This window comes from Leucopleurus acutus (assembly GCF_964270905.1).
Source record: "Leucopleurus acutus genome assembly, chromosome: 11".
Classification (NCBI taxonomy): domain Eukaryota; kingdom Metazoa; phylum Chordata; class Mammalia; order Artiodactyla; family Delphinidae; genus Leucopleurus; species Leucopleurus acutus.
The window spans coordinates 3,917,615-3,944,796 of NC_139152.1; the positions used below are offsets into that span (position 1 = coordinate 3,917,615).

Here is a 27,182-nt window from a genome sequence, read left to right on the forward strand (position 1 = left end):
AGCCCTTTTGGTTGCCTACCTAAACAGGACAGTTTGCATAGCACACAGCACGGCGCCAAGCACAGAGCGAGGGCTCCAAAAAAAGTTCCTATTATTATTGGAATACAAATTCACGCAGCCGCTAACTCTTTGATACCACGCCTCAGGAGCTATGCCATGATGGGGTTAAGCGCCAAAGCAAAATCAAGACCCTCCCTACACGGACCTTTTTGTCAAAAGGCTATTGTTTGGGTATCTAGGCGCTGCGGTGCGTTGGCCCACCGCGCAGACGCGCTTGCCACAGGAAGTCCAGAATCACCTGGAACCCAGTATTAAGAAAATATTTCTTCCCATGGGCTTTCAGTAAGGTGGAATGGCTTCCTTCGTGAGCTGAAACAGTTTTTAGGTTTTCAGTTTTATTATTGTCGGGGAAGGCCCCTTTACCACGCGGGCCATTTCCTGCAAACGGGCAGCTCGCAGCACTTCGCCGAGCCCCAGGCGCACGCCGGCCCCGCTCCGGGGACACCCGGTCGCCTCCCCGGCCCTGCGCGCCCGGGTAACGCTCTCCGCTCGCTCTGCGTTCAGCTCGCGCGCCCAGCCAGGCGGGGAGGCCGGCCGCCCGCGTCTCGGGCCGGGGAGACGCACGCGCGGCGCCCACGTCCGGCGGCGCGGCGTCGGACGCTGCGGAGGATCGAGAAGGATCTGGAAGAATCCGGTTAGACCGGGGGGACGGTGCGGGGCGGGGGGAGGCCGGGAGAGCGCGCCGCGGGAGCGAGGGCTGGCCCGGGAGTCCGAGGGTCCCAGGACCGGGGCGGGGCCAGGCGGCCGGCGGGAGGAACGAACCAGAAACCACCTTTCGCAGGAGCGCCCTGAACGCCAGAGCCCGAACCGGCCGCCGTCTCTAGAAAGTTCTCCCCCCACGTCCTTCGCGGCCGCCCGGCTCCTCCCAGCCCCTCCCTCCGCGGCGGTGGGACCAATCGCTCCCCCGGCCGCCCACGACCCACCTCCTGCGCCCGCCCGCGCCGGAGCAGAGGTGCGCGAGCCACGGCCGGCCGCCCGCACAGCCGCGCACTGACCGGCGCCCGCTGCCCGAGGGACGGCACGATGACCGCAGAGGAGACGAAGGCTGCAGAGAGCGGAGCGCAGTCGGCGCCGCTGCCCCTCGAGGGGGTGGACATCAGTCCCAAGCAGGATGAGGGAGTGCTTAAGGTAAGGGGCGGGGGCGCCCCGGGGCGGCGGGGAGCGCCGAGAGCCCGTCGCCGCCGCGCTCCAGTAGCCGGCCGGGACTCGGGGCTCGGACGGCCGCCTCTGCAGCCTCCCGGCCGGCCGTTGACCGCGGCGTGCAGCCGTGGCCGGGCGCACCGCCTTGCTGGTCGGGCCGCCGGTTCGGGGCGGGAGGGCGGCCACACGCTCGGAAGGAGGAGGTCTGGGCTGAGTGCTCCCCAGTCCCCCAGGCCCGGGAGCGCAGCGCCTGCTCCGGCCGCCGCGTGCGCGGGGAGGGGCGCGCCGGGGGGGCGGGCGCGTGAGCTGCGGGGGGCCGGGCGGCGTGCATCACCCCTCTCTGCGACCCGGGACCTCGCGGCCGGCTCCTTCCCTGCCGCCACCGCCGCCGGGGAGCCCCCCCGGCCGCCTGCGCCTCGGGGGTGCGGAGCTCGCCGACCCTGGCAGTTAAACATTAGCCAGGACGCGAAGCGGGTCCCAGGAGTTATTTCCTGGCCTGCCGGCCTTTGTGCGACTTGGCGCGCGGACCCGGCGCCCTCCGCCTTCTCGTCACCCCTTTTCTAAAGGCTGGGACCCGGCTAGGTCACCCGCTCGGCCATGCTGTCCCCCTCCCCCCCGCCCCGCTGCATGCCGGGACCTGTAGTTCACCCCCCCCTCCCCGGGCCTTCCTGAGCGCGGGGTGCGGGGCTGGGAGGAGGTGCTTTGCTTGGGCGCCCGAAACCGTGTTACCGCCCAAGGAGCCAGGGGAGGGGTCTGGGACCCAGGCAGCGGGGCATCTTGACCCACGTCAGGACAGCTGGCCGCGGTTCGGAGCTGCTTCTGCGCTGTCCAGGATAGCGAAATCCTAGCCCGGATTCGTGCCGAGTCCTCAGCCAGCGTCTCCCCTCCTGGCTTCCCACTGCTCAGCCCCACGTGCGCGTGTGCCCTGGGCGAGCTCGAGACCTCGGGGCGCTCTTAGCTGGTGCAGAACGCACCTGGCTGCTCTCCCAGTGGGGACGCGGCTTTCCGGGAGACTCTTTCTCTTTGATTCTCCGTTCCTTTCCCTTTCCTTTTCTATTGCTATTTAAGTCCACATCCATTCCATCGTGGAAGCTTTCCCTTAGAGGGTGACCACACACGTACCAGGGAGCCCACAGAGCCACCAAATTTTATAAATGGTAAAGAAGAGAAGCAAGAGTCTTGGAAGCTCCTGGGAAATGCTCTAGCCCTGAAACCAAGGACTTCAGTAGCCTGCCAGTCACGAACGCTCAGTTCCCAAGGCAGAGCTTAGGGCCTGGTTGCGCGCCCGGGCTCCCCTGTGGCCTGCTGATTGCTTTTGCCTTTCCGGGACTGCTCCTGTTCTTTTCGTTATTCATATTCCTCTTTTCTCTCTAAACTAGATCCTGAGCTGATGACTGATGTTGAGGAAGAATGAGGAAACGTAGCATAAGTACTTTTCCCTTTGTTGCTGATAATTATTCAGTCTTTCACCGGTTTAGTCCTCTAACAACTCTGATACGGATTACGATTACTACTTTACAAATAAGGTCTGGAGAGTGAAAGTGACTTGTACAAGAGCATACGGCAAAAACTTGAACTCAGGTGTTGTTCTGTCTCCAGTGTTTCACACCGAGTCACCTCGTAGTGGAAGACAGGGAGGTCAGTTGGTTCTAAGCAAGCTCCACAGCAGTCATTTGATGACAGGCTCGTCGAGTTACTTACAAGGAGGCAGGAGAGTCTGTTTACGTTCTGGTCAGAGGCGTGCGGGTAGTCGTGGTGCCTCTGCGTCCATGCCCAGGTGCTCACCTTCTCCCCTTCCTCCAGGTCATCAAGCGAGAGGGCACAGGCACGGAGATGCCCATGATCGGGGACCGAGTCTCTGTCCACTACACGGGCTGGCTGATGGATGGCACCAAGTTTGACTCCAGCCTGGACCGCGAGGACAGATTCTCCTTCGACCTGGGGAAAGGTGGGCATGGTTAGTGGGCTGGTGGGATCGGGGTGTGTGAGCTGTCACCAGCAGAAACGGTATTCTCAGGAGTTCAGAAAGTTCAAAAAGGAAGGCTTTGTTACAATCTTAATTTTTTCTTTTTTTTTGTTTCCACTGTCCTGAATCCATGTTGATTTTTTAAAATTTTTATTTATTTCCTTGTTGCGTCAGATCTTAGTTGTGGCAGGCAGACTTCTTAGTTGCAGCTCACCGGCTCCTTAGTTGTGGCATGCGAACTCTTAGTTGCAACATGCATATGGGATCTAGTTCAAGGACCAGGGATCGAACCCAGGCCCCCTGAATTGGGACCGCCGAGTCTTAACCACTGCGCCACCAGGGAGGTCCTGGAACTGTATTGATTTTTATCTCTCATTCCCCTGATCACCTCTGAACGCCTTGCTTCCTCTTCAAGGATGGACTGCCTTGTTTTCTTGAACCCCTTTGTTCAGAGTTGAGTGGGTTTTTTTTTTTTTTTTTTAAAGTGGTCTGCAAGCAGGTTTTCTACCTTCCTGGTCCCATTTCTAAAGAGTGTCCAGCTTCCCCTTGGGCATGAGACAGTAAGTCTCTGAGGCCACTGTTTGAACTCAGAGTCAGATCCCTGCCAAGGAGAACCTGTTTGTTTTCTTTTCTTTCTTCCTTTTTTTTTTTTTTTTTAATAAATTTATTTATTTATTTTTCACTGTGTTGGGATTTTGTTGCTGCGCACGGGCTTTCTCTAGTTGCAGCGAGCGGGGGCTACTCTTCGTTGTGGTGCGTGTGCTTCTCGTTGTGGTGGCTTCTCTTGTTGCAAAGCACAGGCTTCAGTAGTTGTGGCATGTGGGCTCAGTAGTTGTGTCTCGTGGGCTCTAGAGCGCGGGCTCAGTAATTGTGGTACACGGGCTTAGTTGCTCCACGACATGTGGGATCTTCCTGGACCAGGGCTTGAACCCGTGTCTCCTGCATTGGCAGGCGGATTCTTAATCACTACGCCACCAGAGAAGTCTCGATCTATTTGTTTTCTGTACCTACAGGGGAGGTCATCAAGGCTTGGGATATTGCTGTAGCGACCATGAAGGTGGGGGAAGTGTGCCACATCACCTGCAAGCCAGAATACGCCTATGGTTCGGCGGGCAGCCCTCCCAAGATCCCTCCCAACGCCACGCTTGTGTTCGAGGTGAGTGGCCACAGAGAGCAAGGCAAAGAGCCAGCCTTGTCTCAGCCCAGGACCTGGCTGCCCTCCAGCGCTTCCTGCCTCTCGGAGACAATGTAGCGAAGGCTGAGGGCCTGCCCTCGGGGGAAGGGGAGGAATGGAGAGAGCGGCTAGCTTTGCCATGCATGTAACCTGCTGCTGCCAGAAAGTGGTCAGTGATGAGGGCTCAGGTGGGAAGAGTAGCCACGCACCCCTTTTCAGACTTGAAGCAGCAGGGTGAGGGCTTGAGGCCTGTTTATCTCTGGGGCGGTGCCCAGAGGCGATGGGTCCTAACTGAAAGGAATCAGGAGGTCATTATCTACATAGAGTGGTGACTGACAACAGAGAATATCGGAGCTCCGGAGATGAAAGGAGGGGAGAGATGCCCGCCGCGTGGGTCGGGAGATGATAGGAGGGGAGAGATGCCCGCTGCGTGGGGCGGGAGACGATAGGAGGGGAGAGACGCCTGCTGCGTGGGTCGGGAGATGATAGGAGGGGAGAGATGCCCGCTGCGTGGGTCAGGAGACTATAGGAGGGGAGAGATGCCCGCTGTGTGGGTCGGGGGATGATAGGAGGGGAGAGATGCCCGCTGCGTGGGTCGGGGGATGATAGGAGGGGAGAGAGGCCCGCCGCGTGGGGCGGGGGCGGGGAGGAGAGATGCCCGCCGCGTGGGTCGGGGGACGATAGGAGGGGAGAGACTCCCGCCGCGTGGGTCCGGAGACGATAGGAGGGGAGAGACGCCCGCCGCGTGGGTCGGGGGACGATAGGAGGGGAGAGACGCCCGCCGCGTGGGGCGGGGGACGATAGGAGGGGAGAGACGCCCGCCGCGTGGGGCGGGGGACGATAGGAGGGGAGAGACGCCCGCCGCGTGGGGCGGGGGACGATAGGAGGGGAGAGATGCCCGCCGCGTGGGGCGGGGGACGATAGGAGGGGAGAGATGCCCGCCGCGTGGGGCGGGGGACGATAGGAGGGGAGAGATGCCCGCTGCGTGGGGCGGGGGCGGGGAGGAGAACCTTTGCCGAGGAGCTAGAACGTGACAGTGTTCAGACTTGAAGGTGGTTGAGCCCCACCGAGTGGATGCCGGGAGAACGTTGGGAAGGCTGGTGAGAGGTGTTGGGCGGCTGCTGACGCCCGTCGGGCCGAGCTTGTCCAGTAGCTGGGTTGGGGCTGTCTGGAGGGCACACTGTTATGGGAGTAGCGAGCGCACAGTGATCTCCTGAGGTGAAGTGAAGCCCTGCGGCCTGCCCGCGTCTGCCCAAGCTGAACCAGGGCGGCTCCCGGGAACCTCGCAGAACTGCCACTTGGGCCACTCCCGCTGTCGCTGCCCTCGCGGTCAGACCTGCTCTGGCATTTACTAGGGACTCTTCCGAGCGAGAGAGGAGCTGTGACCCCTTGCACCTTGTCCCACAGGTGGAGTTGTTTGAGTTCAAGGGAGAGGACCTGACGGACGAAGAAGACGGCGGGATCATCAGGAGAATCCGGGCTCGGGGGGAAGGCCACGCCAAGCCCAACGACGGCGCCCTCGTGGAGGGTGAGGCGGGGCGGGGGGGTTTCGGTCGGGTTCTGGTGTGCGCGCCCCGGGTCGCCTGTCCTTGTAGTACCCTCCTCTGTGAAGCGAGGGGCTGAACCACATCCTCCTGACACTCCTGCACGCGTGAGAACGCCGAAGGGCGTTTGGGGAGCAGGAAGTGACGAGGCAATGGGGGCGGCCGTGGCGGCATCCTTCCTCAGTCTCCTGCCTGCTTTCACGCCAGTTGCGCTGGAAGGGTACTACAAGGACCAGATCTTTGACCGCCGGGAGCTCCGCTTTGAGGTGGGCGAGGGGGAGAGCGTGGACCTGCCTTGTGGGCTGGAGAAAGCCATTCAGCGCATGGAAAAAGGAGAACATTCCATCGTGTATCTCAAGCCCAGGTGAGGTACACTTTGGCCCAGGTGTGGCAGTCTGTAGAACAGGTGGGTGGGCCAAGGTCAGATCTACTCGTCCACACTGAGTTGTGTAACCGGTCCTTTGTACGCCTCCCCTGCGTGCGGTCACTGTGCTCTGGGCACCCTGCATGCACGCCATCACGATCTCCTTGAATCCAAACCTGATGTTTTCAGTCGTGCTGCTACAGCTTCCCTTTTCTAGTGACATCAAGATTTTCATCTTCTGTTCATTCAGTCATTAACTGTATTTATTGAAACACACCTACTGTGTGCCGGACACAGTGCTGAAAATCCTTAGTTATTCAGAGACACTGTTGCCACCTTCTAGTGACTCATTGCTCTGTGGGCTACCATTTAAATTAGTAATCGTGCCTGTGTGTAATGTGAGTTATTAGAAAGATTTGTAACATGCTAAGTGAGAGCCCAAGGAATTGTGTGAAGGGGTCAGGGAAGGTTTTGCCAAGCAGGAAACATCTGAACCAAGACCGAAGCGATGAGGAGGTACTTTGCAGGAAACAGGAAGCCCTTTCAGTGTGGAGCAGGTTAAGTGCTGCTGAGATGACCTAGCGTTTTCCTGCCCCACAGCTATGCTTTTGGCAGTGTTGGGAAGGAAAAGTTCCAGATCCCACCAAATGCTGAGCTGAAGTATGAAGTACAGCTCAAGAGTTTTGAGAAGGTGGGTTTGTTCAAGGTCTTCCCTACCCTGAAGTCAGGTCCCACCCTGGACGTGACTCCCTGGGGTGGCTGACAACTTTGTTTCTCCCTTGGGGTACGGCAGGCCAAGGAGTCCTGGGAGATGAGTTCAGAGGAGAAGCTGGAGCAGAGCACTATAGTGAAGGAGCGGGGCACCATGTACTTCAAGGTGAGCCTGCCGCGTGGCCCTGAGCACGCTCCCGAGGAGCGGACGTCACCAAGTGGACCCGAGCTGCCTGGTCAGGCCGGGGTAGGGGTTGGGCGGGGCGGGACTTTCGCATGCCTGTGGGCCACCGGTGTCCACAGGGTACGACAGCTGGGGGCCACCGAAGCTGTGCCGGGTGCCTGAGCCTCCCTCCCGTTCCAGGAAGGCAAGTACAAGCAGGCTCTGCTGCAGTACAAGAAGATTGTGTCCTGGCTGGAATTCGAGTCGAGTTTCTCTAACGAGGACGCACAGAAGGCGCAGGCCCTTCGGCTGGCCTCCCACCTCAACCTGGCCATGTGTCACCTGAAGCTGCAAGCCTTCTCAGCTGCCATTGAGAACTGCAATAAGGTGAGAGGGCGAGGGCAGTGTTCACGGGCAGGCTTGGGCGAGCTGCCGGCGTGTCTGGAACTTGCCCGCAGTGACTAGGGCAGAGGTAGCAGGACGGAGCCGTGGGGCTCTCAGGCGCTGGGCCCAGAGGCAGGGCTGTGGGAAGCAAGTGGTTTGGCCTTAGTGGTCGGAGGCAGTGGCGCAGCGGTGGGCAGAAACACTGGATGGAAGGACTGGCTCCGTGTTCTCTCCTCCCCGGCTCTTTGCCTCTCCCTCCTATGCACCCACTTTAGTCTAAAGAGATGGACTTCCCTGGCGGTCCAGTGGTTAAGACTGTGCTTCCACTGCAGGGGGCACAGGTTCCATCCCTGATCGGGGAACTAAGCCACATGGCACGGCCAAAAAAATAAAAGAGCGTGGAAATGTCACAGGTTCTTCTCTTTCATCTAAAGACCCGTCTTCCCTGTCTGTCTCTTGGACTAAATGAGGTGCCTTCCTAGCCCTTGGTCCTTTCCGTGTGGTGCCCAAGGCTCGTTCTTCCTGGGGTGGGGCCTCATCCCGCTGAGGGCTGCCTCGGGAACCCAGTGCTGGCCAGAGAAGCTGCAGGATCTGAGGTCTTGCTGCTGCGTGCTCCCTGTGTCTCAGGCCCTGGAACTGGACAGCAACAACGAGAAGGGCCTTTTCCGCCGGGGAGAGGCCCACCTGGCGGTGAACGACTTTGACTTGGCACGGGCTGATTTCCAGAAGCTCCTGCAGCTCTACCCCAGCAATAAAGCGGCCAAGGCCCAGCTGGCTGTCTGCCAGCAGCGGATCCGCAAGCAGCTCGAGCGGGAGAAGAAGCTCTACGCCAACATGTTTGAGAGGCTGGCTGGGGAGGAGAGCAAGGTGAGGCTGGGGACGGGAGCGGTTAGGGGGGACAGGGGCAGAGGCATCCCTTCGTCCCCAGCACAGCCCGGGCGGGCCCTTTGGGCCTGTGCCCATCTGTGCCGACCCTGGAAGCCTGGAGCAGCAGCCCGGGTCTCCCCACCCCTACCCCGTCTGGCCCCCTGTGTCAGGAGTTGGCTGCTCTGATGGTCTTTCCAGCCTACGTTCTCTGCCTGTTTAAAGCTCAGGTTTCAGAAACTGAGGTTTAAATAGGTAACGCACGTACATGGTTAAATTCAAACGGCACAGGTGTAGTGGAAAGGCTCCCTCCCCCACCCAGTGTGCCGGCGGGACAGACAGTGATCCCTGGCGACAGGCAGCGGGCCCTACTGCTTTGTGCGTCGTGCTCTCTTCATACCTGGAAGCTTATTTTACATCAGCGTGTGAAGGAGCTTTACGTTCGCTCTTAGGCTCACGCAGTCTTCCACTGTGCGGATGCACCGTATCTTCCTTACCCAGGTCCCTAGCTCTTAGTCTCCCAGTGTTCTAAACCTGCACTAATAGAAATAGAATGCAAATTATATTTGGAATTTTAAATTTTCTAATAGCTGTGTTTTAAAAAAAATAAAATAGGTGAAATTAATTTTAATATTTCATTCACCCAAGGTATCTAAATATTGCAACGTGTAATTTTTTTAATTGCATTTTTTTCAGATTAAGCCTTCAAAATCCAATGTGTATTTTATACTTAAATTGTTTTGAACTATCTGTATTTAAAGTGTTCAGTAGGCACATATGGTAGTAGCTGCTGTGGACAAGTAGACTTTTATACAGTGTTGCCATCAAGTGAATTCATTAATTTTGTACATGAGCAGGTGTATCTTTAAGTCGTACATGGAAAGGGAATTGCTGTGTCCCTATAATTCTGTTAGCAGTTAGTATTTTTTTATTAACTTGGGCACGAGTATTTCTGGGTACAGACGACACCTGGTGTCAGTGTGTGCTAGGCGATCACTTGGGTGCAGGCAGGTGAGAGTGGGGATGTGGGTAAGAGTCACCTTTACTGTCAGGGGGTAGATGAGAACTGGAATTCACCCCCTTCCCCCTCTCCCTTCTCGCAGGCCAAGGCCACGGCTGCGGGAAACCAGCCCGCTGACACGGAGATGAAGGACGAGCAGAAGAACGATGTGGCAGGGGGCCAGCCTCAGGTGCAGGCGGAAGCTTAGCCCCGCCCAGCCCTGCTCCCGGCTGCCTGCCCCCTCCTCCCTACCCTCCTCCACCCTGTTAGTTTTGTAAAAACTGAAGAACTTTGAGTGAATTAGACCTTTATTTTTCTATCGGGTTCGATGGTGGCTTTGGGGGAAGGGGGAAAGGAGCAGGCTGGGGGATTGAGGTCGGGGGGGGTCATTTTAGGTGGTGTCACCCCCTTCCCTTCCCCCATTCCACGTGAACGAATGTCCCTCCACACGCACACTCACGAGAACGTTATTTATTTTGCTTCCTCTGTCTTCTCTGTCCGTCTTTCAGGTGGTAGAAGGGGGCATGCGGTAGGGATGTGAGGTCTGATGAGAAGGCGGGGTGGAGGGGGGACCCCTGGACAGCCCCTTCCCCCCCAGTTCCCCCTCGCGGACGTGGGTGCTAGGGGCATGGGAAGCACTGCTGTGCCCGTTACTCTCTCCTTTCCTCGCCCCAGGTGGTGTAGCTGGTGTGGTGACCACCCCTGTGCCCCCTCCCGTCAGTGTCCCTCCTCAGCCAGGCGTGTCCCACCCCCTCAGCCTCTTCCCTGCACTTGCTGAAGGTACAGGCTCGCCTCAAGTTCTGTGCTTGAGCAATAAAGTGGAAACAATAAAACCTGGGTGTTGGGCAGCCCTTTGTGTTTGGCCTCGGAGTGGGGGGCGTGGGCGGCTACACCAGGGGGCAGAACTAAGAGAGTCGCCCACCCCAAGCAGGGCCTCCTGCACACCACACGGGCCGTAGCGGGGCCTGCGCTCAAAGCCTGCCCGTGGGTCTCCCACACTCCACCCCCCAGCAGCCTGGCAGGTTTTTAGTAGCTCTGGTTTTTCTTCCCTGACACTTGGGAAGAGGAAAATATATAAACATCTAAACTACATTGGGACCAAGCGACTGAGTTTGCTTTGAGGTTAGATTTGTCTACTTCTGCCCAACTGATCCAGTGGAAAGTTCAAGCTGTCTTGGTTTCCTAACAAAGTGAAACCCCTGGTGTGACCCACGCCTGTCGCCCTTTACACAAGGGAAGAGGGAAGAACAGTCGTCAAGCCCGGCAGCACCGGCAGCCCCGCAGGCCCACTGTCCAGCTTGCGCCTTGGCCTTAGTGGGGACAAGCTTATGCTTTTTCCTCACCGCGCTTTGACCCCTGGCTTCTGTAGCATTCTGGGGCCCTGGGAGAGAAGCCAAGGGGCGTGAGTGAATCACGCTGAGCCTCGGATGGTCTTGACTGCAGGCCAGAGCCTGTGTCTGTGCCCTTCTCCCTCGTCTGTGGGGGCTGTCTAGTCCTTTCTGCTCGGTGATATGGTTAGCCTGCCCACCACATGCCTGTACAGTTCCTTCCAGAAGAAATTTCTCTATACTTTCACGGTGGAAGATGAATTTCTGTGAAAAAGTTCAAGTCGTACAGCACGGCTGGTGCTAGAGCCAGAACTAAAATGTGGGTGTTCTTTTCTCCCAGTGCCACTGCTTGCTCTCTGCTGGGTTCACATCATAGCCCTGGGCTTAGGGTTTGTGTCTGGGTCTCTTTGGTATTTCAGGATTAGACTTGCCCCTGCAGCCCATGATAATAGCTAACCCTCACTGAGCACTTTTGATGTAAGCCCAGCCTCACACAGATTAACTTAATCTTAATCTTGTAACTATCCTACAAAAAAGGTATTGCCCCATATTACAGATGAGGAAACCAAGGGTCAGAACTTAAATGGAAAGATGATCTGCCTGGAATGTGAGATGACCTCTTGAACAAATCCAAACTGCCCTGAGGTTCATGTGACCTTAGGCAAGTTGAGCCTCTTTGCTCATCTGCAAAAATGGAGACAGACAGAAAGCATGCCTGAGATTCCCTCCCCTCTGGATGCTTCTGTAGGATTCCAAGAATTTGAAACATAGCGGAAAAAAAACCCCAAACCATAACTGCACATCTGTAGAACCCTGGAAACTGGACAAGCCTTGGTTTATGTACCATTAAAACTGTCTTCTGGGCTTCCCTGGTGGCACAGTGGTTGAGAATCTGCCTGCTAGTGCAGGGGACACGGGTTCGAGCCCTGGTCTGGGAGGATCCCACGTGCCGCGGAGCAACTAGGCCCGTGAGCCACAACTACTGAGCCTGCGCATCTGGAGCCTGTGCTCCACAACAAGAGAGGCCCGTGTGCCGCGATGAAGAGTGGCCCCCGCTTGCCACAACTAGAGAAAGCCCTCGCACAGAAACGAAGACACAATACAGCAAAAATTAAGAGTTAGGACTTCAACATACTCATTTAAAAAAAAAAAAGTTTTAGTACAGTGGCCAGAAGTCTTTAAGGTTAAAAATAAATGCACTACCTACTCCACTCTGCTCTGGGTCGGGTGCAAGTCCATTTCCCAGTCAGTCACACCCTCCTCACCAACCCTTAAATCTTTCCATATGCAGAGAATGTGTGGAGTAAAGAGAACCAGTGGCAACCAGAACTGAGCTGTTCCTGCAGACTACCACGTGGTCTCTGCAAGATCTTAAATGGGGTTTATCTTGTCCTAGTGCTGGTCCAAACGTCAAGTTCTATAGATTTTTATCTCCCGGGAATTTGCAGTCCCTGTTCCAGCAGCCCTTTCCCAGCATCCCCACGTGCCCCGACCCCGTCCGCCTGTCCTGTGAAAGGCTCCCCCGCATTCCCGTGTGCGCCCCTGCGGGTCACCGTGTGCTGCGTCCCAGTCGAATCCCTCCGACCGCTTAAGCGCTGACTGCGCCTTCCCAGCCCGTTTGGGCTGCAGGTCACACCCCGCGGGCCTGGGCCAGCCTGCCGTCCCAGCATCGGTGCACTGGACTCCACCAGCCACACCAGTCTGAGTGAGAGGGTGAACTGTGACTCTCATTTCAGTTGGAGAAATAACACGTGGAAGACATTTTAGCCAGGACTAGTACCAGGTAGTCCCTTTTTAGGAAACTATTGCTTGGAAATAGAGAAACAGTGGAAACTTCGATGCCTTATTCCTTCTGTCTTAAAGACCAACCTTCCCGGTCCCAAACCAGCACTCCTCAAAGCCTTGTAACCCTTAGGTTGAAAGGACAGTGGGCTTAGGGCAGTGCTGAAAAAAAGCCAATGCAAGCGTGAGAAGACATTCTTGTCCTCTTTCTGGAAATCGTTATTGCTGACTTTACGGCTGCAGTTCCCCAGCTGCTCGCCAACCTCGGATAACTCAGACGCACCAACTATCCTTAATTATAAAACACAACAAAACCTTATTTAGCACGTAATGAACACTCAATATACCACTTCGGGGGGCAAAGTGAGAACGTGAAAGACTCACAAAGTGGTTCTAGGGACGAATGATCAAGAAAAAGCAGTGCCTTAGTGAACTGAGAGTTCCTTGACTAGAAGAGAGGACCAGCCATACCCTGTCCCCCAACCGAAGACTAGCACGTTCCCTTCAGATCTCCAGTCTCCGGTTCCACGGTTAGAAGTGCCTCACACATAAAATGGTTACGTTTGTATTTTTTTTTTTTTATTGAGGTGAAATTCACATGGTTTTAACCATTTAAAGCGAACAATTCCGTGGCCTTTAGTCCGATTACAATGTTGCACAAGCACCACCTCTAGCCGCTCCTGAAACATTTTCACCGCCCTTTGCGCTTCAAGCCCATGTCCTGATGTTTGGGCTTCGGTGACAAGAACGACTGTCCATGCTTCAGTTAATGGCCAGTAGAGTCCTGAACAGGCAACAGCTCTGACGGGTTCTGATGGGGGCGGGCGGGGGAAACGCCACGCAAGTGCAGTGGGCTCTGAATGACCATCTTGCTCAGAGCAGGGCCCACACTGCTGTTCTGCCTAACGGCTGGGTCAGGCAAGTGTGAGGACAGCTTTCTGCGCCTCGCGACCTCTAGAACCTTCAGCATGCTAAGGTGCACTGTGAACCACACTTGTGGAAGTCTCACTCTGAGCCCACTGGAAGCTCTGGCCCCACCCTCAGGATGGTGAGTGGCTCTGGGCCTCACATGCAGAAAGAGATTCATTTCAAGGTCCTGTCTCTCCCCTGGGCACCCTAGGCCGACACCCTGAACAGGCCCACCCTGTCTACTCGTGCAGAAAGAGGGGGACGAAGAACCTCCCTAGAAACGCCTTCTGCTTAATACACCTCCCCTTCCCCTGCCGTTCACACGTTTCTACTGAAGCTATTGTTCGGCTACGCCCACACAAACACCTGTATCCAAGTCATCTAACCAGGAAGACCGCCTGGTTAGGCAGTGCTGGGGAGGAAGCCAAAATCCACGCTGAGAGAGCGCTTGGCCTAAATGAGACAGCTCTAGATAGTGCCGCTGGAGACCCGCCAACCATCTCACTAAAAAGGGCCAACAACAGGGGTCTCCTTGCGGAGCCAGGGCTCTGTCTGCGTGGCTCTGCCATGCCTGGGCCTGTGTTCCACTCACTGGGACGGTAACGCTCACTGCAGTTAAAGTAACTGGCGCAGCGGGGAGAGGCATGGGGCAGGGAGGCTTGATTCTCGCCATGTTTCTCAGAGACCTATCTTTCCTTCCTTTCTAACTTTGTTTGGCCCTCTTGACAAAAGCCAAAAGGCACTGTATCCAAGTTGCAATCATAATGACATGACCTTCATGAAATGACAAACACAGAGCAAACAAAAACAGGCACCCTGGCACAGGAAGGTCAAGAACAAGAAGCCCAAGTTATGAGGAGGATAAACCAAGGCATGGTGGGCGCCGGGTCAGGGTCCCATTTCAGAGAGCTGGGGCAGGCCAGGGCCCTGGGAGACAGGAGCAAGGTGATCCTCATCTATTTTGTCCTGGATTATTAATTATTTTATTTTACTATTTCATTCACAGGGCTGGGAAAAGAGAAAACAATGGAGTCATACATACAGTGAAAAGAAACAATTCAGAACTAAGTAAGTTTACACTTATTAGAGGGAAACATTATTTTAAAATTGACGTTTTTCCACCCCTTAACCCTAGTATGAAGCTTAGGGTTTGAGCCAGGATGAGAGAACAGAGCTGTGGTAGTGCGGTACAAAGCAGCATGCAACTCCTCCGTAAGCAGATGGATTTAAAGCACCAGGTACACACATGTGACCCAGAGCCTTGGAATGGACCTGGCCAGCCCCACAATACACCACAAGAAACAGAAACCTAAGGGTACCTACAGTCCCCAGCGTCTGTCCAGACTATTCCTCTTTGCCGTTCTGACCTACTGCTTCCTGTTCCCATCTTATCTGGCCATAAGAGCCACAGGATCTCTAGGGGCCATCCCCTCCCTAGCTATCACTTGTAAAGCATGTTGCACGTATATTATTTCATGCAATTAGTGCAACCACTCTGTGACCTTGTCTCCTTATTCCAGTTTTTTGGATGAATAAATGGGTTCGGCAAGATAAAGCAACAAGGCAGAAAATGATGGAGGTGGGGCTCAGACCAGAATTGTTCGAGCTAAAACCCCACGTCCTTTCTGTCATTGACTGCCAGAGCTCCTAGCAAAGTCCTCAGGCTAGAAATCACGGTCCCCTCCCCGGCCCCAGACAAAAAGGTCCTGCCCTCCAGGGCCTTCTCCCACTATGTTCAGATGTAGAAAGTAGGCCAGCCCTGATCCAACATCCCCAGGTGAGGTAGACGTCCTTATTTTTACAATGTTGACCCCTGAAAGACCAACGTGTAGATCAGTCTGGGCCTGCAAACCTAAACCTAAAAATATACCGAACACCTGTAGAATCTCACAAATAATACTTTTGATATCCTGACTGATGAGGCCCAAAGCAAGGCTGCACTGGATTCAACATGGAAGGTTTCCCCGAGGCCAGCCTTGATGGCGATGTCCCATTTACGCTACGGAGGGGGGCCCCCGAGGGAGGGAAGCAAGAGTTTTGTGCTGGGGGGGGCCAGAGCAGACCCAGAATCCCAGCGACCCCGATTTCTAGCCTGAGGACTTTGCTAGGAGCTCTGGCAGTCAATGACAGAAAGGACGTGGGGTTTTGGCTCGAACAATTCTGGTCTGAGCCCCACCTCCATCACTTTCTGCCTTGTTGCTTTATCTTGCTGAACCCGTTTATTCATCCAAAAAACTGGAATAAGGAGACAAGGTCACAGGGTGGTTGCACTATTTACATGAAACAATAATTGTGCAATGTGCTTTACAAGTGAGTTTCAAACTTTTACCCACAGGGCACACCCACCGTGGGACAAAAAAAATATTTTTTTGATAAGCCGGTATATACACGTATAAATATATACAATTGAAACAAAGGTTTCACAAAAATAATACTTACCTTAACTACTCGAGATTACTTGGCATTTTCACTCTCTTTTTTTTTTTTTTTTTTTTTTTTGCCGTACGCGGGCCTCTCACTGCTGTGGCCTCTCCCGTTGCGGAGCACAGGCTCCGGACGCGCAGGCTCAGCGGCCATGGCTCACGGGCCCAGCCTCTCCGAGGCATGTGGGATCCTCGCGGATCGGGGCACGAACCCGTGTCCCCTGCATTGGCACGCGGACTCTCAACCACTGCGCCACTAGGGAAGCCCTGCATTTATTCTATTTCGGTTTTTAAAAAGCTGGTCCGATTCACTACCCTCATTTCAAGACTCATAATGGGGAGCTACGCAGTTTTTTTTTAAACACTGTTGGAAACCACACACTCATCGGTTATTACGATTATTATGATTCTCAGGTATGGTCTGACGGCTGGGAATCTTCACTGCCAGGGCAACAAAGGACAAGGTCAAGGTTATTAGGTCAAGGCAGCGAAAACCCTGTTGCCAAGGAAACGGCTCGGCCAGGCCAGCGTCGGCGGACCTGGGCGCGCAGAGACTGCGGAGAAGAGGAATGGCCCGAGGCCCTGTCACTCAGCCCCGCCCCCACGCCAGGCGCGCCCGGAAGGCCCGCCTCCTCTCAGGTTAAGCGAGGAAGGCAGCGATTGGAGGCGCAGGGGGTGACGTAAGCTCCCGCTGTGGGTGGGTTTCCGCTCGGGCGGCCGTCGGGAGGGGCTCGGGGAACACTTAGCGGGGCTCCCCGGTCCCTGAGCCCTGGGAACTGCGATGAGGTCGGTTAGCTACGTACAGCGCGTGGCCCTGGAGTTCAGCGGAAGCCTCTTCCCACACGCCATCTGCCTCGGAGACGTCGATAACGACACGGTCAGTGCATGCGCACTGGAGAGACGCAGCCCGTCTGCGACCGCGGGGTGGGGCGGGGTGGGGCGGGGTGGGGCGGAGCGGCGGAGGCCGCCCGCGGCGGCGTGTGCGTGCTGCGAGTGCGTACGGTGTGGGCGTGGACGGCGTGCGTTGCACAGCGGGCGGTGCGGGCACGGCGCTGAGAGCTGGATCGGGAAGGGCTGTGTGGGCGGCTGGGGTACCCGGCATCCTGGCTGGATTGGTCCGGAGCCCTGCTCCAGTGTCCTTCTAGGGACTCGCGTACTGGGTGCACTGCCTGGTCAGTCACTTGTTCCCAAGAGGAGTCTGTGAACTGTGGTGGCCGAGTTCCCAGCTCCTCCGGGGCCGCCTTCCCTTTCAGAGCGTCGGAAGTAGGCTAAGAGCGCGCGTGCGGCTCCTGCGGGAGCACCTTCCGCACCGCCCGGCTCGGCCCGGCCCACCGGACTGCTCTCGGCGCTTGGCCGGGGCGTCTCCGCCCGGCGGGCCCACCTCGGTTGAGTTACTGGCTCAGTGTCCATGTCCCTTTCCTCCCCCAGCGGTCCTTCCTTTTCCCGTCGGTTAAGTGACTTAATACAGGTAGAGCAGGTGGAACTGTGTCTGGCATTCGGTTAACGCTCAGGACGCGTTAGCGTCGTCGGTAGCGTTTGATTATGGGCCGAGGGCTCTGCTGCGTTCTGGGAATTCAAAAGTCCCAGCCCGCAGGTAGCTCATCGTGGGGCGGGGGAAGGGTGATAGAAGAATAGGGAAATGTAGTGAGGCCCATTGATTACAAGATGTAGAGGGTTCTGGGGTGAAGCATCCAAGGGAACGGTGGCCGTTGATGGTGTGGGACACTTTTTTCCATAATCTCAGTTTCATATGAAAAGCTGACAGAGAAAGGAAGTGCGCTTTCCGTGCCCTGCGTCCGCCTTCTAGAGACTGTCTCCCCGCTGGTGTCGCCAGGCTTCCGTGGGGTCCTCGAGGGTGTGTATGCAAAGCACATGGTTGCTCTCCTCTCCTACCCTCTGACCCCGTCGCTTCTCTGCCTCCCTCACATCTCATCCTCACCTCCCTAACTTGTCTGTGCTCTCTTCCCAGGGAAAAAAATTCGGGCTAAAACGTCCCCATCACTCACCCCCAACCCCGCCCCCAGCCTCCTTTGCGCTGTGATGGAAAAAGTATTTTATGAGGCCTCTTGGCTCTATCCTGTCTAGGGAGGAAAAAGTTATTCCCATAAATTTGTGTTATGTTTTCTGGGCGCTCTCGTTTCTTCATATGCTCAGCAGTATAATTTTATGAGACAATCAAGGGAGGCATTTTAAAATAGTACACTAACAAAGTGACTTTAGATGTGCATTATTTTCTATTTTACCTGATTGTTTAAAAGGGCACACGTGCCTTTTTTTCCTAGCTTCACAGTGTCAGCTTTTTTTGGCAGTTGTACTTTTCTAAGTGAATTGCACACTCAGTTCTGCAATATTAGGTATATCACACTACTTTTTTGGGGGGGGGAGGGGAGGCGTGGGTGTGCCGTGCAGCTTGTGGGATCTTAGCTCCCCGACCAGGGATTGAACCTGGGCCTCGGCAGTGAGAGCGTGGACTCCTAACCACTGGACCGCCAGGGAATTCCCTACCTCTTTTTTTTTTAAACCTTAGCTGTAAGCATTGTAAGCTCTGTAAGGATAGGAATTTTTAAAACTTTTTTTCACTGCTGTATTCCCAATATTTAGAATAGTGCCTGGGACATAGTAGGCACTCAGTAAGTGTTTGTTGAATAAATGAGGGTTGTTATTAAAGGCAAATGTCATTATGTATCTCAAAGCAGTTTGAAGGGTTTTGCCTCTTATTAATAAATATAATTGAAAGAAGGGCAAGTAGGTGAGGTAGTTGGCTACTAATCAGGTGTGGTACACTCAGCCTGCATGAGTATGGATAGGAATTTGGTACTGATTCTCCAGGCCAGCCTTTGGAGATTTGGGGCAGGAAAAATACTTATTTCATCCCATTAAACCAGTAACCTAAAGTTATTTGCGAGTAATTTATTTCCTGCTAAGTCAGAGGGAGAAGCCAGGGATAGAATACACACCCTCGAGAGCCCCACAGAACCAGTGGGGAGATGGTGTCTAGAAGGGGGACGCAGGTCACAGAAAGAGCACACTGCCTTTCTCTGGTAGCATTTCTGACTGAAGGTGTTCTTTAGTGTCACTGAGTAACCTCCAGAGGCCAGAGCCAGGATGGACCACAGAGGAGCAGAAGTGCTGGGGAGCAGATGGGCGACCCCGGAATTGTGCTCCTCCAGGTCGCCTACTGAGTTGTATCTACTCACTCACCGCACTCACCACACTGTTGTACAGTTTTATTCCTTCGTCTGTGCCCGTGTTAAACTGAGGTCCTTCTCAGCAGCTGTACAACTGTGGACCTGTGGCATTTGTCTTTGGGCCCCTAACGGGTTGTTCAGCTTTCCCTGAAAACTCAAGGGTTGACTGGGCATTCTCTTTCATTCTGATTTTTCTTTGTTAAAAAAAAAATCTTTAATTTATCATTAAGTAAACATTTATCGAGGGCCTACCATGGACTGTGGCATTTATTGAATGAATGTATAGAAAAAGAGTGAATTGTGTGAAAGATGCTAAGATCCCCAAGCCTTGGAGGCATTTAACTGGAAGCTGAAACCCCCTGTTATTCTTGCTATTTGTCAGTCACCTTTCTAGATGCTTCCCTCCATTAGCTCGGTTCTCACGGCAACCTTATGAGGTGGATAGTCTTGTGATCCTCGTTTTATAGATGAAAAGATTCAGGCATAGAGGGCTGGATTCAAATTCAGGCAGCTGCGCTCGGAGGCTCTGCGCTATTCAGCCTTTCTCCTGTGTGTCTGCAGAAGTCCTCCAGGGTGCAGAGGGTTTGATGTAAATAGATAAACTTGTTTTATGCTTCTATTATCTAATGTCCCCACCAGAAACTGCCATAACTATTAAAATATAATAAATGTAAGCTTCAAATCATTATTAATAAACCCCAATTTGTTTCTCATTTTTTCTTACTGTTGATCTGTTATGTTTTTGTTGCCTTTAAAATTAAATCTCTTGAGAATCTAATATTCACTCTGAGGACAGGAAAGGGTGTTAGATGTCCCCCCAAGAAGGAATCATGAAAGTATTTCTGGAAATGGCATTTGGAGCCAGCTGGCTATCATCGTTATCCCCTTGAAAGGGCGGCCAGCCTTTGAGGAACCACTGGGAAATGGGGAGCCCACATGTAAACGGCGATGAGGCTCCAGACCCTCCTGGGAGCTTAGCCACCACTAGGGGGCACCAGAGGCCCAGAGCTGGGATGCTGCCCCTCCGGCACCTCCACCAACTGTGTTCACTCAGACGCACCAACGTCGAAAGGCCTTGCCAGGGGAGGGAGGACCCCAGAGCTGACGTTGTCTTTATTTGGTCCCTGATTAAATATGAGCTCTGAAGTTAAATTCTCCAAAGGTTACGTATTTGGGGTCATTTTCCTAACGTATCCCATGCGTAAGGACAAATTAGAAGTGCCGAAAGCAGGCGTGTGGGGCATTGAGCTGTTCAGCTGTCAGACTTTTCTGAGACGGAGCTCAGATTCTGTATTGGCCCGTCTCTAACCTGCCCTGCCCTCAACACACACATACCCCTAACTGGAGATAAAGAAGCTGGGAGACTGTGACTGTGTTGGTCTCGAAATCTTGCTAATAAAGTTGATGAAGATGCAGGTTGAGGTCTTGTGACTTCCGCGGAGTGGGCCCAGTCGAGAAGGGCGTGAGTGGCTCAGCAGGACCCCAGCCTAACCCTCTCTTCTCTCTCCATTTGAAGTTAAATGAACTGGTGGTGGGAGACACCAGTGGAAAGCTGTCCGTGTATAAGAACGATGACAGCCGGCCGTGGCTCACCTGCTCCTGCCAGGGAATGGTCAGTATTCAGCTCCCTGGGTCTCCAGGGGGAAGGGACCCCTCCTGCCCAGGGACTGTCGAGGCTGGGCCGTATGCATGAGCTCCCCAGCGTGTCCGAGGTCGCCAGCTACTGGTTAAGGGTTCATTTGAATCGGAGGGAAGCCCCCAGGCTTCCCAGATGTCATGCGCACACACAGCCGGGCTGGTTTTCATTTTATGTGGTGCAATGACTCTCTTAGTTCTTCGTGGATCTGCTGAGGTTGTCTGATCATACGAAGTGTAGTAGAAAATGGGGGCAGTCATTTGAATATGTCTAGAAGTATGATAGTCCGGCTCTAATTGATGTAGTTTTTGTTTTGTTTAAGCCCAACTTGTCTTCACTACCCCAGGTCCTTACACTGCTGTCTGGTGAACTGGACCCAGAGCACAGTAACGGGATTAGCCCGGCCTCTCGATGTGGGGCGTGCGCAGGAGTTTTCAGTGAATGACGGTGATGAGAAGCCCGCTCCATGCTTCACAGAGGTTAGGGAGCACTGGGGACCCTTAGTGTGTCCCCCTGAGCCCCTCTCTCTTCTTTTGCAGCTCACGTGCGTCGGGGTTGGAGATGTGTGTAATAAAGGAAAGGTAGGAAGCCCAGGGTGCTGCGGGTTTCCCTCGGCCCATCCCCGACTCCTGTGCTCTGACGACCAGCCCCCTCCTCTACCTCTGTCTCTCCCAGAACCTGGTGGTGGCCGTGAGTGCCGAGGGCTGGTTTCACTTGTGTGACCTTACGCCCACTAAGGCCCCGGATGCTTCTGGGCACCACGAGACCCTCGGCGGGGAGGAGCAGCGCCCAGTCTTCAAGCAGCACATCCCCGCCAACACCAAGGTCATGCTGATCAGCGACATCGGTGGGCATGGCTGTCTTGCAGGCAGCCAGGGAATAGGAGTCAAGGGGCAACAGAGCAGATCTCGAGGGAGCCAGGGGTCACGTCAGTGTTTGGGCAGTTGTCGTGCATTTAACGCCAGGCTGCTGAACTCCCGTTATAAACCAGGCATCGTTCCAGGCACTGGGATTGCAATAGTGAATAAGACAGACAAAAGTGACTGCCCTCTTGGACCTTTACTAGGAAGGGACAGAAAATAAACATTAGCAATGTGGTAAGAAAATTAAATAGTATATTCGAAAGTGCCGTGGAGGAGATCGCCCACAGAAAGGGGCTGGAGGGCGTTGAGGTCGAGTTGGCTGTTCTAAGTGGAGTTGTCGGGGAGTCCCTGCCGAGAAGGAGACAGCTGATCAACAGCTCCAGGTTGCAAGAGTGAGCCGCTTGGATACGGGGCTGGTACTTGGGCCAGAGGCTGTCTCAAAGGTGCTGGTAGGGATATGGGTGCCCCAGGGCACTCAAGTCGTGTACCCGGGGGAAGAAGCGACAGGCCCTGCGAGGCAGCTGTGTGGCTCTGGGTGCAAGAGCAGGCAGGGGAGCGGGTGCCTGGCTCAAGGGGTGACGTGGCAGATCGGCAGGTGGGCCTGAGGTCGAACCTGATAACAAGTGCCAGTGGCGGTGGTGCTAGAGGGGCGGGGAGGAGGGCGTCCTTGTAGGACTGCAGCTGGCGAAGACAGGTTTGGCTCCAAACTCGTCTCATTTTCTGGATCCACAGATGGCGATGGCTGTTGCGAGCTGGTGGTGGGTTACACAGACCGCGTAGTCCGGGCTTTCCGCTGGGAGGACCTGGGTGATGGTACCGAGCATCTGACAGGGCAGCTGGTGTCACTCAAGAAGTGGATGCTGGAGGGTCAGGTGAGAGGCTGAGCATGGGGGCCACAGCCCAGGAGCAGGACGGGCCTCCCTCCTGGAGGGGGCTTGTGGGAGAACAGGCAGGGGCTGGGGCTCAGGGTGGGAAGGAGGGAAAACCATCTTGTTGACAGAGACCCAGAGGAGATCACTTCGAATCAGGGTCTTAGGGGAGATGGCCAGTAACAGGCCGACAGGAAGGAACATTGCGCTAAGAATTAGGGATGTGATGGTGGCTGTGTCGCGTCGGGATCCGCGCTGCGGGAGTGCAGGTGCTCCCTGTGGAGAGGGTGGCACCAGGAGGAGCCCCGTGGACGCTGCACGTCCCCCTGCTGCTGCCCTGGAAGGCTGAGGACATGTCCCAGGGCCCCTGCCCACCCCCGTCCTCTGCAGGCTTTCCCCTTTCTCTCGCCAGCAGTTCCCTTAAGCCCCCATTCTCTGGTGCAGGTGGACAGTCTCTCGGTGACTCCAGGGCCCATGGGTCTTCCTGAGCTAATGGTATCTCAGCCAGGCTGTGCTTACGCGATTCTGCTGTGTACCTGGAACACAGACCCTGGGCCGCCTCCCACCTCTGAGGGGCCCGAGGAGGGTACTAGGTAAGGGGGGCGGGCCTGTGGATGGTGGGGTGCCTGGCAGCGAGGTGGGCGCCCACAGCCGTGGATGGGTCTGTGGCTGGAGCAGCTTCAGCTGGGTCCCGGCACAAGCACCTCTGCCCCATGAAGGAAGATTATTTCGGGACCCAGGGAATCCTGACCCTGACGCAGCAACTGGAAGAGGTTCTGAGATTCCAGCCTGGCAGCTCCGTCCCTCTCTCTCGACTTGCCCACTGGCCCAGGTTGGGTGGGCGATAGGCCTCCCAGCTGATTCACGTCCTGGAAACTCGCACAGAGACGGGGCCCACGCGGGTCCGGAGAGCCAAGCTCTGTTGGGCTCCCACTTAGCCGCCGTCCCCCACCACAGGGAGACCCCCGCTGCCCGAGATGTTGTGCTGCACCAGACGTCCGGCCGCATCCACAACAAGAACGTCTCCACTCACCTCATCGGCAACATCAAGCGAGGTGGGGCGGGGCGGGGCGGGGCGGGGTGGGGGGGGCGCGGGTGAAGGGGGAGGGGAGGCGCAGCCTTGCCTTTGCGTTTCCTTCTTCCGGGCCTTCTACCGCCCCTCCCTCTGCGTCCGCAGGCCGCAACCCCAAGAGCGGCGCCTCGGGCCTCTTTGCCCTCTGCACCCTGGATGGTGAGTCCCTCGGGTCAGCCATGGCCGTGCAGGGTGGGCAGTGGTGTGCCCGGGGTCTGCGCAGGGTTCTGCCCCCAGCCTGGCCGCCTCTCCCCGCAGGGACGCTGAAGCTCACGGAGGAGGCGGACAAGCTGCTGTGGTCGGTGCAGGTGGACCACCAGCTCTTCGCCCTCGAGAAACTGGACGTCACGGTGAGTGGGGGCCCTTGGGCGCCGTTCTCCCTTCTCCGCCGACTCCGCCTTTCCCTCAAGGCCCCCTAGACAGGCCTGGCCCCCGAGCGCCCCTCACTCCACGGGCTCAGCGCTGTTCTCTGTGCCGCTGGGGAAGCTCCCATTTCAGCAGAGCCGATGGCTCCAAAGAGAAGCAACTTGTTCTTAGGGTCCAGAACTGAGTTGCTCGCCCATCTGCAGATGTCCGCACACGAGTGTGTGTTCACCAGAGCTGTGGCCCCTGGGTCGGCAGGTGGGGCTGCGCTGATGCGGCCGTTGTGTCTGCTTGAGGGTCTAGGAGAAGAGGCGTGAGGCTCTGAGGTCAGGTCAGGACAGGCCCGGCTCTGAGTCCCAGTTCTGCCACCTCCCGGCCGGGTGGCCTTGGGTGAGTGAGTTTGTTTCTGTAAGCTGGCGCTTCCTCAATATAAAATGGGAGTGGCGTCACTTCCTCAATATAAAATGGGAGTGGCGTCGCCTCTACTACTTAGGGTTGTCGCGAGCACTCTCGGGGGGGGCGGCTCATTCAGCAGCCCTGGTGCCAGGTGCCGGGACATGTTCGGTGAGAAACGCAGGGAGTTTGCCTTCCCAGCTGTTTGTCACCCGGAGCCGAGTCCACAGCTCCCGTAATTTCATTCACCTGGTCAGGAAGCCTTTCTAAAACAGCTCCTGGGGACTTCCCTGGTGGCGCAGTGGTTAGAAATCCGCCTGCCAAAGCCGGCGACACAGGTTCGAGCCCTGGTCTGGGAAGATCCCATGTGCTGTGGAGCAGCTAAGCCCATGCGCCACAGCTACTGAGCCTGCGCTTTAGAGCGCGCGAGCCACAGCTACTTAAGCCCGCGCGCCTAGAGCCTGTGCTCCACAATAAGAGAAGCCACCGCAATGAGAAGCCCGCGCATCGCAATGAAGAGTAGCCCCCGCTCGCCGCAACTAGAGAGAAAGCACGCGCGCAGCAACAAAAACACAACGCAGCGAAAAATAAATAAATTGAAAAAATAAAAATAAAATAAAACGGCTTCTGGCCACCCCTGCATCCCTGTCTCTGGCCTTTTTCAGGGCAATGGGCACGAGGAGGTGGTCGCCTGTGCCTGGGATGGACAGACGTACATCATTGATCACAACCGCACCGTCGTGCGCTTCCAGGTGGACGAGAATGTCCGCGCCTTCTGTGCAGGTGGGACCCTGCCCTGCGCCCCTTGCTAAGCACACCTGTCCCCCTTGCTTCCACTCTCACTGCAGCCCCTGACACAAGTCTTCGTAAACAAACGAGTTCTTCAGCTCTTCTGTTAGAGGGTGTGAGTGGGTACCAGATTGCCATCTTTACAGTTTTAACTAAGAGGAGATAAAAGACAGTGAGGTGTCTATCTTTGGATATTTTAAAGGATCAGATATGGGGGGTGGGTTCAGAAAAAGAAAGAGTCGGATGAGTTCTTGTCTGCCTGCTGTGTGGAGATATGGGAAAGTTCCTCCCCATCTGAACATGTCAGGACTCTGAAGACTGTTCTCCAAGTTCCATTCTCTTAGTTCCAAATTGGGGACCTTGGGAAGCAGCGTTAACTCCTTTGGGGGTGTCTCTGGTCACTGAAATGGTAACACTTGAACGACGTGCTGGTGCCACATTGCAGTGACCTGGGAAGAGGGATCACCACCCAGGAGAAGCCGCCCCGCATTACCCTGGGGCTGTCACTGAGATGGGAAACCAGCACGTGTCACCTCCTAGGACACTGTCCTGCCTGGGCTTTGTTACTGTGGTTCTCCGTATCTGGAATGGGCCAGATATTTTACGTTTTACCTGCTTTACTGAGTTCCCAGCAAGGAAGAAATAGAAAGAGGGCCTTTAGTTTTCTGCTTGGCGTCCACGGGTGGGTAGAAACTGCTGACACGAATGCCGCCCGCGCCGGGCATAAACCTCCCCGACCTTTTTCTCCTACCCCCGCCACCCCTCCCCCAGGCCTCTACGCCTGCAAAGGGGGCTGCAACAGCCCCTGCCTCGTGTACGTCACCTTCAATCAGAAGATCTACGTGTACTGGGAGGTGCAGCTGGAGCGGATGGAGTCCACCAACCTGCTCAAAGTGCTAGAGGCTGAGCCGGAGTTCTGCGGCCTGCTGCGGGAGCTGGGGGTGGGTGAGTCCTGGGGGCGGGGCTGCTGCGGGAGCTGGGGTGGGGGAGTCCTGGGGGCGGGGCTGCTGCGGGAGCTGGGGTGGGGGAGTCCTGGGGGCGGGGCTGCTGCGGGAGGCCAGGTCCCAGCAGACCCCCCAGCCCCTCTTGCCCGCAGACCCTGACGACCTCCCCGCCGCCCGGGCCCTGCTTCACCAAACCCTCTACCATCCCGATGGGCCACCACAGCGTGCCTCCCCAGGCCTCCGCGATGCCTCCTAGCTGGACCGCCGTCTTGGCTAAATGGGACCCTTCCGAACGTCCCCACCCCGCAAGCTGTCCACGGTGTTTGCAGGACAGGGAGCGCACATTATAGAGGACGGATGGCAGCAACCCTAGGGGGACTGGGAACTGTAGACCTCATGGTCTTTCTGGTGAAGGAGGAGACGAGTTGCTCCTCTGCCCCTTTCCTCGTGTGCCTGGCCCATCACACCGGTAGGCACTGCCCCCTCCCCAGAGCTCCCCACTCTTGTTGTGTGGGAAACAGACTTGTTTGTGAGGAGGGACTACAGATCTCTCGCTGCTCCCCAGCCAGACTTTGGGGCCAGTGGCGCGACGGCAGTGAGGACCCACCCCCAAGTTCCACCTTTTGTGGCACGGCTCCAGGTCACTGATGTCAGTGATTGTTACACGAATGGCGAACCACAGATCTTTGACTTATGATGGGTTTCACCCTCATAAATCCATCGTAAGTTGAAAATATTGTAAACTGAAAATGCATTTCCCACACCTCACCTACTGAACGTCACAGCTTAGCCTACCCTGTGATAAATGTGCTCAGAACACTTACATCAGCCTCTAGCTGGGCAAGGTCACCTAACGCGAAGCCTGCTTTATAGTAAAGCGAGGGATATCTCACGTAATAAACTGAACACTGCACTGGAAGTGAGAAACAGGATGGTTGTCAGTGTATTGGTTGTTCACCCTCATGATGTTAAAGTCTGATGCGGGTTTACAGTCCAGGCAGGCCACGATCAGAACGATACCCTGGGCCACTTATATCCCTTCTTCTCTTGCTTCCTGTGCTCTGAATCAGTGGTCTTCGAATTGTAGGTTGCGATCCTTTGTTGAGTTGTGGTCGGCAATTTTTTTAAATAAATGAGATAGAGTAGACTAAGTAGGACAAAAAATATGGGAGTATGTCGCTCACGTGTAGGGAAGGGTTGTTTTGTTATACTTGTGTGTGTCCGTGCACGTGTGTGTAGTGAGTGCAACGTAG

General features: G+C 55.6%; 2 protein-coding genes across 2 annotated transcripts; both read left to right on the forward strand.

The window, feature by feature from the left end:
* Positions 1–991: 991 nt before the first annotated feature.
* FKBP4 (FKBP prolyl isomerase 4) lies at positions 992–9,670 on the forward strand. Its single transcript, XM_082850854.1, has 10 exons — positions 992–1,188; positions 3,004–3,148; positions 4,180–4,322; positions 5,748–5,868; positions 6,092–6,248; positions 6,849–6,939; positions 7,042–7,125; positions 7,324–7,509; positions 8,134–8,373; positions 9,474–9,670. Exons 1-10 carry the CDS (start codon positions 1,084–1,086, stop codon positions 9,576–9,578), a joined length of 1,377 nt encoding a protein of 458 aa, XP_082706980.1. The 5' UTR covers positions 992–1,083; the 3' UTR covers positions 9,579–9,670.
* Positions 9,671–16,497: 6,827 nt separating this feature from the next.
* On the forward strand, positions 16,498–26,277 carry ITFG2 (integrin alpha FG-GAP repeat containing 2). Its single transcript, XM_082849537.1, has 12 exons — positions 16,498–16,689; positions 20,517–20,612; positions 21,176–21,217; positions 21,312–21,483; positions 22,232–22,371; positions 22,813–22,961; positions 23,326–23,423; positions 23,546–23,599; positions 23,699–23,790; positions 24,862–24,979; positions 25,757–25,930; positions 26,082–26,277. The coding sequence occupies exons 1-12, from the start codon at positions 16,594–16,596 to the stop codon at positions 26,183–26,185; spliced, it is 1,335 nt and encodes a 444-aa protein (XP_082705663.1). The 5' UTR covers positions 16,498–16,593; the 3' UTR covers positions 26,186–26,277.
* The last annotated feature ends 905 nt before the right edge of the window (positions 26,278–27,182 follow it).